This window comes from Chionomys nivalis, chromosome 4, assembly GCF_950005125.1.
Source record: "Chionomys nivalis chromosome 4, mChiNiv1.1, whole genome shotgun sequence".
In the NCBI taxonomy this organism is placed as follows: Eukaryota; Metazoa; Chordata; class Mammalia; order Rodentia; family Cricetidae; genus Chionomys; species Chionomys nivalis.
This window is the reverse complement of record NC_080089.1, coordinates 11,684,323-11,694,924: the sequence shown is the minus strand read 5'-3', so window position 1 is coordinate 11,694,924 and position 10,602 is coordinate 11,684,323. Positions and strand designations below refer to the sequence as shown.

Below are 10,602 nucleotides of genomic sequence, written 5' to 3'. Positions count from 1 at the left end.
TTTAAATGAAAATATAATGTGTGTGTTGTGCTTTTGACAAAGAGAGGGAGAGAGAGAGAGAGAGAGAGAGAAAGAGAGAGAGAGAGAGAATAATAGGGTAGGGTCAAGGCAAACAGATAAGTTAAAACATTCAGATACTGCAGCCATTAGCTTCAACATGAAGAAATTTTCTCAAGAAGTTGATGAGGGCGCTACAGTCAGGATGGCTAAAGGTGACCCCAAGAAACCAAAGGGCAAGATGTCGGCTTATGCCTTCTTCGTCCAGACCTGCAGGGAAGAACATAAGAAGAAAAACCCCGAGGTCCCAGTCAATTTTGCGGAGTTTTCCAAGAAGTGCTCTGAGAGGTGGAAGACAATGTCCGGCAAAGAGAAATCAAAGTTTGATGAAATGGCAAAGGCAGATAAAGTACGCTATGATCGGGAAATGAAAGATTATGGACCAGCTAAAGGAGGCAAGAAGAAGAAGGACCCAAATGCCCCCAAAAGACCACCGTCTGGATTTTTCTTATTCTGCTCTGAATTCTGCCCCAAGATTAAATCTACAAATCATGGAATCTCCATTGGAGATGTGGCCAAAAAGCTGCGTGAGATGTGGAATAACTTAAGTGACAGTGAAAAGCAGCCTTACATTACCAAGGCCGCAAAGCTGAAGGAGAAATATGAGAAGGATGTTGCTGACTATAAGTCCAAAGGGAAGTTTGATGGTGCCAAGTGTCCTGCTAAAGTTGCCCGGAAAAAGGTGGAAGAGGAAGAGGAGGAGGAAGAAGAGGAGGAGGAAGAGGGGGAAGATCTATAAAACTCCATCTCCTTGTGAATACCTTAGAGTAGGAAATCGCCGTGATTGACACATCTCTTATTTGAGCAGTGTCTATTGCCCTCGTTAGATGTAATTATAAAATTTGATGACGATCATATTGTAGTTTCTCAAAGTGTCAGTGGTTTACGTGAAGTGGCCGTGGGTGTCTGGAGCGCCCTGAAACTGTATCAAAGTTGTACATAGCTCCAAACATTTTTCAAATGGAAAGGCACTCGTGTGTCCTCCTCACTCTGTGCACTTTGCTGTTGGTGTGACAAGGCATTTGAAGATGTTTCGGGCATTTTGTTTGCAACTCGTAAGTAGTGTTAACTCTATGGTTGGTTATCGGCTAGAAATCCTGAGTTGTCAACTGTACATATCTATACTTTGTAAAGAGAACAAAACAACCCAGACAGATTCTTGACGCTCCTTGTTTGGCTTGGAGACTGTGAGGGAAGATGCCTTTTGGAGGGGGCCGTAGCTCAGGGCGTGCACTGTGAGGCTGGACCTGTTGATACTGCGGTGGGCATCCATTTTAGCTTCAGGTTGTCTTGTTTTTGTATATAGTGGCATAGCATTCTGCTGACATTCTTAGCTGTGGAAAGGGGGGAGGGGTCAGCTGGCATGAGAAGTGTTTGGATTTTTTCTTTAGTTACGTGCTGTAGATTTTCAGTTGTTTTTAAACTGTAGAGCTCATCATTGTCAGCGAAGCAAAGAACTACTGCATCAACGAAAGTTCAAGAACCCTCTGCACCTAAACACAATTTGCAACATTCTGTTATTTTTTTGTATGTTTAGAATGCTGAAATGTTTTTGAAGTTAAATAAACAGTATTACATTTTAAAAAAAAAGAAGTTAATGAGAAGAAAGTTAAATGATTTCCAACAGTAGAGGCTATACCTGGCCCTTTCTTTTGGATCACCAACCAACTCTCATATCATGGAAGCTTCTTATTAGTTTTTAATGCATGCCCTGCCTTGGTTCTTTTCTGGCTAGCTCCTTTTATCTTCAATTAATCTGTTTCTCTTTATCTACCTTTTGCCTTGGGATTTTTTTTACTTTTCTCTTTTACAGATATCTTACTTTTGCTGCTTACTGATTAGCAGCTGCCTAACTTCTTGCCCTGGGCTTGTCCCTCTCTTTCTCCCTTATTCTCTCCTTCATCTCCTTGTTCCTCTCTTGAGCCTAGATTTCTCCTCCTATTTATTCGGTCTACTATTTGCCTTTCAGCACTTTATTAGTCCAATCAGTTGCCTTAGGTAGGCAAGATGAAGCAAATGTAGCACAAAGATGTGTTACACCTTTGCACACTTAAAGTATTAGTCTGCAGCATAAGCAAACGTAATACATCTTTGCTTAGTTAAAATAATATTCTACAGCAATCTCCACCAGCCTGCAAGCAGGTGAGATACCTGCTCCAGATTGTCCCCCCACCCCACCACCTACTAAAAGCTATTCCACCAAGATCCTATCTGCCATCCAACTCTAAACAACTGAATACCCTCCCTTTGGCCAGCCCTCCCCCATAACCCCAGCAGATTACATAGGCACAAGAACAAACCACACCAGTTGGAAAAACAGGTGAGTGACTGGCTTCTCAGATGGACTGCCCCAAAATCCAGACCCTAACTACATCCCAGGGAACATTCCATGCCCCTCCCCCTCTCACCCAAGCAATAGTAATAGAGCTGGACCCGGCTCCCACATCTGGTGGATCTCCACTGCTCTGCTGGAGTCCCTTGCTGTAAGGAAGCCGCTTGTTCTTCCCCGCCACCCGGCTAGTTTACATCGAAGTAATCACATGGAAACTGTAATAATTAAAACACTGCTTGGCCCATTAGCTCTAACTTCTTATTGGCTAACTCTTACATCTTAATTTCGCCCATCTCTATTAATCTGTGCATTACCACAAGGTCGTGGTTTACAGGGCAAAATTTCCAGCATCTGTCTCCAGGGGATCCACAGCTTCTCCTGACTCCACCCTTCTTTCTCCCAGCATTCATCCTAGTTTTTCCTGCCTACATAAGCTCTTCCTTGCTATAAGTCCAAAGTAATTCCTTTATTCATTAATGGTAATCACAGCACACAGAGGAGACTCCCACATCCGTCCCTATCAGCCTGCAAGCAGATGAGAAACTGGCCTCCAGGTTGTGCTCCTACCCCCACAATCCACTGGATGCTCTCCCATCGAGATCTACTCTGCCACACAGCTATAAGAACCTAAAACCCATCCTCTGTAGCCAGTCCTCCCCTGAAACCTTAGCAGATTATATAGGAACGGGTTACAAGCCATACAAGTTGGAAAAATAGCAGATTACATAGGCATGGGTGCAAACCACAATAGTTGTAGGAACAAGCACAGGCACAAGTTACACAAGTTGGAAAAAAAGATGATTAAATACCAGTATAAGAATACAATCAACAAACAAAAGAGCAAAATGGCACCACCAGAATCCAATGAGTCAACAACAGCAAACATTTACAGTCCAATGCAATTGTAACACAAGAAAACAAACTAAAAATTACTTTATGAAGATGATAGAGGCTCTTAAAGAGGAAATGAAAAATTCCCTTAATGAAGTCAAGAAAAAGACAAGCAAAAACTTGGAAGAAATCAATAAATCCCTTAAAAAAAGCAAAAAAAAAAAAATCAAACAGATGGAAAATTTTGTTTAAGAATTGAAAACTGAAATAGAAACAATAAAGAAAGCACAAACTGAGGGAATTCTGGAAATGGAAACTCTGGTAGAAGTGAACAGGAACTACAAATGCAAGCATCACTAGCAGATTGCAAAAGACGGAAGAGAGAATCTCGGACTTTGAAGATGTGATAGAGGGAATATATTTATCAGCTAAAGAAAATACTACATACAATAAACTAACACAAAACATCCAGGAAATCTGGGACACCATGAAAAGATCAAACTTAAGAATGATAGGGATAGAAGAAGGAGAAGAATCCCAGCTCAAAGGCACAGAAAACATATTCAACAATATCATAGAAGAAAACTTTCCTGAGCTAAAGAAGGACATCTATAAAGGTACAAGAACCATATGAAGCAACAAATAGGATGGAGCACAAAAAGAAAAAAATTCCTCTTGCCACATAATAATCAAAACATTAACATACAGGGTTCATAAAGAATTTTAAGAGCTGCAAAGCAAAATGGCAGAGTAATGTACAAAGACAGACCTATCATAATTACACCCAACTGTTTGGTTTGAAGTATCACCTCAGCTCCCTGGCACATCTTTATCGAAGAAGTCTGAAATGTTTGGTTGCTAACATCAGCCCAGCCTCCTGGTATCCATATATACAACGAGTCTCGAGTGTTTGGTGGAAAGTTTCATTCCAAGTACCCTCCCTTGGGAGTTTCCAGAGTCCAGACTCCACCTACAATAAAGCCCACCAAACGGTGACTCCTCCCTAGAGAGGGTTAAGATCCCTCCTATAGGCTATTTAAACTGCACCTCCAGAGAACAAACACATAGTCTTTTTGGTTCTCCTTCCCCCTCTCCTTGTTTTCCTGGAGGGCCACTCAGGAGTGTTGGACTTTTTCTAATTCTGTTTGATTTGGCCTGATTTGGATTATTGCATCAGTGGAGAGGCTTATCAGGTCAGAAAAACTTTACACCAACTTCAAAATGGATACTCTAATATCCAGAAGATCCTGAACAGATGTTTTACAGATACTAGGGGACATGGATGCCAGCCTAGACTACTATGCCAACAAAACTTCCAATCAGCATAAATGGAGAAAACAAGATATTTCATGACAAAAGCAGATTTAAACAATACCTATGCACAAATTTAGCACTATAGAAGGCACTAGAAGGAAAATTGCAATGCAAAGAACTGAGTTAAATCCACAAAAACACAGGCAATAGATAATCTCACAATAGCAAAGCCCAAAGAAGGAAAACACACACACTATCATCACCACCACCAAAACCAGAAAGTAACAGGAATTAATAATCCCCTCATCAATCACATCTCTTAATACTAATGGACTCAATTTATCAATAAAAAGACACAAGCTAACAGACTGGAGATGAAAACATGATCCATCCTTCTTCTGCATACAAGAAACACACATCAACTTCAAAGTCATACATTACCACAGAGTAAAGATTGGAAAAAGATTTTCCAATCAAATGTACATAAAAAGCAAGTTGATGTAGTTCTTCTTACATCTAACAGAGAAGACATCATACTAAAATTAGTCAAAAGAGATGGAGAAGAACATTTCATATTCATCAAAGGAAAAATCTGTTAAGATGAAGTCTCAGTTCTGAATATCTATGCCCCCAATACAAGAGCACCTACATTTGTAAAAGAAACATTACTGAAGCTTAAATCACAAATCAACTAATTAATTAACATTAATATTGAAAGATGCTTCAAATGCAAGAAGGTAGCTTACATATGCTGAAATATGACACTTCCCCCAACAAACAAAGGCAGATTCAGAAAACAGAGACTCAATAGGCCATGATGGAAAAAAAAGTGTTTTTCATCTCTGCATGCCTGAATATTTGAGTTGATGTATTCTGTCAGAATCTTAGGTGTCAGTGGTAGAGTCCCAAATATCAGCAAGGATTACAGCCCTGTTGCCTTCAGGAAGCATTCCATGGCTATGTGCAGCTTGGCTAGAGTTCCTTCACGTGCTAAGGTTTGTGAAACCCCATGATAGGTGGGATGCTCCATCCTGAGTCAGGAAGGGAACCAACCTGTGAATATGCTAATTAGCAAGGACAGTAAGAATGCTTTTTCTTGACAGATTGCTCTGACTGCTTCATCTCTTGCTAAGTATAGTGTTCCCTGCATAGAGAATCTAATTCATGAGCCCTAGACTCTTAGGAAATGTTTTAAGGAAATGAATGGCTCCTGTTGAATGTTCAGAAGATCTTGTTCAAGCTGAAGTGAAGGAAAAAAAACAAGTCATTCTGTGTCAGGTGATGCAGCAGGGGAGATCGACTGGCTGGTTAAAAGGTGAAACTAAAGTGTTCGCTGGCGAGCTTTGTAATCTTGTCAGTTTATACACAATTTGTTTGCAAATGAAGAAAGAGAACAACCTATCTGGTCCTCATAATACTTTTGAACAAAGATCAGTGAGTGTTTTAAAGTTTGTTTTATTTCATTCTAAAATCTCATAGAGAAATTAATTTTACTTCAGTACAAATATACATACATATGGATAGATACCGATTTAATTTATTTGGTTATTTTTTCGAGCCTACTAGAGCATAGGAAGTAGAGAGTGGGTAGGAACTTAATGAAAATGTCAAACTGGGTAACTCTCTAGAACTGTTTCCCTCACCACACTACCTACAATACTCCTTCTCCACGGAGCTGCCTTCTCCAAGCCCTCTGGGTCGTACTCAGTTGTCCTTCAGGATTTCTTGTCATTTTAAGAACTGCTCTCTGTTCACTTCCCATCTACTGTTCTCTCCCTTTCTCCTCCCTTGGCAAGGTCTTATAAAATTTCTTAAGCCCACCCACTGTGATGACTGCTTCATCTAGCTCTCATTCTTAAGTACTCTAAAACTTCCTACAGTGTGAAAGCCACCACACTGAGACAAGCCAGCCATGCCTTACTCCCCTCTGAGGCTTTCGTGTCCATCAAGGGCATGTGGTGTTCTCTCAGATGCCCAGTGTTCACCTCTGTGTCATGCTTGAGAAAATTCAGTAGCCTTTAAGGCCAGTGGTGAATATGTACAGAAACATTTATACAGTAGAGAATAGAACATTATAAAAACTTTTATATCACACATAACAAACTAAATGTACACTAGTTATATGTATTTTTATGGGAATCTGATAAAAGTAATCCTTTGCATATTTAAACATAGATCTCCAACATTTCAGAAGTGCTCCTCTGTGTGTTGATTTGATGTGGAAATGCTGATGAAACGGCTTCATGCTCAAATGCACTGTTGTGTCGTTTTGCCTAGTCTACCACTCATATTGTTCCACACCCCAATTTAAAGGCATTATGATAAGCTGAGACATGAACTAGATGACTCACCAAGTAAATGTAGTCATGACTAAGGTTGATAACCTGACTTCAGTCACCAGGACCAGCATGATGGAAGGAAAGAACAAACTCCTGAAAGTTGTCCTCTGATTGATTACACACACACTCTTTAGCACATGTGTGTTCCATGTTGACACATACCCATATGCACACATAAACACATACACAAGGTAAATAAATGTTTAAAAAATCTTTAAAGATAGAAAAGAAAGAAAACCATGTAACCATTATATTTCTGATCAAAATCCACAAAACATACCCCTTCTAAATATCGGGTACTTACAAACACAAAAGTCAACTCATTATTCATGTAACAATAAGCTACAGGAATTGTAGTTATGTAAGATTAGCAGAATACATTTATTTATAACAGTTATTCTAACATTAAACTAATTTTCATAAAAGATGCGTGAGGTAAAAGAAATGTTACATATCGTGAATACAGAGAATGAGCTCTGTTCAGACTAGCTGCCCAAGAATAATTTCACATATTCCCACACTCTGGATCAACCTTAAGAATGTTCATGGTTCTCTTAAAACATGAGCTCTTACCAATACGTCTTCGGGAACAAATTCAAAATCATTCCAGTTATCTGATTTTGCTGTAGATTTGAAAAATTCAAAGATTGGGGTATCACAAATCTTTGGAAAGATTTAACCTGATGAGGGGTTGAAGCCCAGCTGAACCTTTGAGGAATGGGCAGCTCGAGATAGGTTGTCCAATTGTCTTCCCAAAGTGAACCCACCCCACTCTTGGCGAATAGCTCAGCACTAGTGGTCACAGCTACCCCTGGTTAAAATTACTAGGTTATAAAATAAATGAAGAAGACTGGGATCTGGGCAGAAGAGGTGTGGGGTGGGACCTTGAATGGGATAATAAGGCAAAGGCAATAAGAGAGTGTGGGGCTCGAGAGTAATCAGATGCATTTTATATGCGTATGAAATTCTCAGACAATGAGTTTAATTAAATAGGAATGTGTAAAAGCAAGCACTGGGAATGAGATGTTCTCGGGATATGTCATTGTTTCAAAACTCATTTCTTTTTATTCCAGTAAGCCAAAGTATTCAGTAACTCACCTGTCAGTATGTCATCACTGGGGACTGCTGGGACCTACTACACAGATGCTTGTCCTTTGTGCCCTAGGAGGTAATCCATTAAGCCTTAACAGGATACTGACAAAGAAGCTTTTATAGCTCCTTCTTTAAAAATTGTATTCACTCTACATACCAACCACAGTTCCCCTTTCCCTCCCCTCCCCACCACTCCCCTACTTCCTCCTATCCCACCCCATCCACACCTCAGAAAGTGCAAGACCTCCCATGGGAACCCAAAAAAGCCTGTCAAGTTCAGGTGAGGCAGGACTAAGTCCCTCCTTGCTGCATTGAGGCTGAGCAAGGCATCCCACCCTAGCAAAGAAAGTTCTTATGCAACTGCATACAGGAAATGGTAGGGTGCCCATGAGAAAGTGGGCAGTCTAGGAATTAGTCAAAAGGTAAAGCCTGGGGCAGCCAAGGAGAATACTGTGTGTGTGTGTTTGTGTGTGTGTGTTTGTGTGTGTGTGCTGAAAGATTAGACACACATTTATAAAAGCCCATTTCAAATACCTATCACACATATATAAAGTAATTTATAAGATAAAAGAATTAACGACTTTCAGTTCCGAGTAGAAGAAAATGAAATGCTGCATCCAATGATTTACAGAATAGTGTGTTTACCTTAATCTTATGGTCTCTACCAAGTCACTGTGATACTCATGAAAACTGGAAATAAATCTATTTAGTTTAGTTAGTCATGTTTCCTGCTGCCAAAAAACAATCAGTAACTTAACCTATGTCTTCTAATTCCTAAATGAACAGATATGTTTTATTCATCATTTTATTGTGTATTAAATGCAATCCTCTCTATGTCAGAGTCTATAAGGCAAGAAAAAATTCAGCCAAGATCACTTGCTTGTTGGCTGTTAGCTTTTCTAAATTTCCTTAAAGCCCCCTATACTTTTTGAATGCTTGTTCTTCTATTTGGGCTGCTTCTACATGAATGTTCATCATCAATACCACCATCATTAATAGAAGGCAGTAAGTGAATTGTTTAAGAATTGTTGGTGTTCGTCAAGTCATGGGCTTCACCTCTACTTAATGTTCTTCTATGGGAATATTTTGCGGGAACTGTCAAACACTGCAAAATGGCTAATTAGGAAACTAAGTAGCTCACTTGTTCCAAACCAAACCTAAAAATGTGCTTCTTTTCCAGATCCTTTGTCTTTCATTGTTGCCTCAACTATTCACCTGAACTGTTGTTTTCCTGAGGGAAAAAAATATAATACTCATAATTAGAATTATGGAAAATAAATTCTAAGGAATGAATTTATTTTGTAGGAATATTATGTATAATTATGTAAAATACGTTACAGAAAAATATTGTGCACTGAATATCCTTTGAACACAAGAGTTATAAAATAAGAAAAAACTAACTAAAATTATAATATTTTTCATAATTAATCATACCCATCCTATGGTAGTAAACTCATCTGCCATTGTCATGTTTTGTTTGTTTACTTAGTTGATTAGTTATTTGATCTGTTTGATGGTGAGTTGGTTTTTCAGCTGGTTGGTGGGAAGGTCCTTGGAAGACTAGTTGGTTGGTTGGTTGGATAATAAATTGCTTCTTTGGTTGGTTGATAGGTTGGTCTTTAAAGAAGAGATAAGAAAGAAAATGCTGAGGGAAAAAACTCTCTCATACCTTCTAGAAAAATCTGCTAATCCCTGGGAACTTTTCCACTTCTAAGTTTATACAGGTAAAGAAGTGGCAATTGCCAGGGTGTGAGGATCTCTCCTCATTGTTCCTGGAAATGTAAACTATTTTTATTGTTATGATTTTGCTGGCCAAATCCTGTCACCTGGCAGGATAAATCCAGGCAGCACCCTGAGCACCCTGTCCCTTTAAGAAACAAGCTCTGGTAGCCATTCCAAGTTCAAGTCCCTTGCCAACCCTTAGGTGGCTCCCGTACCTAAGGTATGAGTTTCCCTGCTCCCCTATCCAACCTTCCTTTATCCCCAATCACTCCGATTCCCCCAGTTCCCCTCATCTTCTCCTTCACACTTTTCTCTCCCCATCACCCCTCATCCCCATCCCACCCCACCCCCAAGATTCCAAGTTTTTGCCCATCAATCTTGTCTATTTCCCATAGCTGGGAGGATATCTATATGTTTTTCCTTGGGTTTACCCTCTTGTTTAGCTTCTTTAGGATCACAAATTATAGACTCAGTGGCCCCTATCCATGGCTAGAAACCAATTATGAGTGAGTACATCCCATGTTCTTCTTTTTGGGTCTGGGTTACCTCACTCAGGATCGATGGATCGAGAGAGAGAGACAGAGACCCAATTTGGAGCAACGGTCTGAGCTCTTAAGGTCCAAATGAGGAGCAGAAGGAGGGAGAACATGAGCAAGGAAATCAGGACCACGAGGCGTGCACCCACCCACTGTGACAGTGGAACTGATCTATTGGGAGCTCTCCAAGGCCAGCTGGACTGGGACTGAATAAGCATGGGTTGAAACTGGACTCTCTGAACATGGCGGACAATGAAGGCTGATGAGAAGCCAAGGACAATGGCACTAGATTTCGATCCTAATACATGAACCGGCTTTGTGGGAGCTTAGCCTGTTTGGATGCTCACCTTCCTGGGCCTGGATGGAAGTGGGAGGACCTTGGTCTTCCTGTAGGGCAGGGAATTTGGACTGCTCTTCAGTATCGAGAGGGAGGGGGAAT

At 40.2% G+C, this 10,602-nt stretch overlaps 1 protein-coding gene across 1 annotated transcript; it reads left to right on the top strand.

Moving 5' to 3' along the window:
• Positions 1 to 202: 202 nt before the first annotated feature.
• Positions 203 to 10,294, top strand: LOC130873629 (high mobility group protein B3-like; the record flags this gene model as incomplete). Its single annotated transcript, XM_057768482.1, has 2 exons — positions 203 to 782; positions 10,251 to 10,294. Coding segments are annotated over exons 1-2 (624 nt in total), but the record flags the coding sequence as incomplete, so codon positions are not given.
• Positions 10,295 to 10,602: the final 308 nt, after the last annotated feature.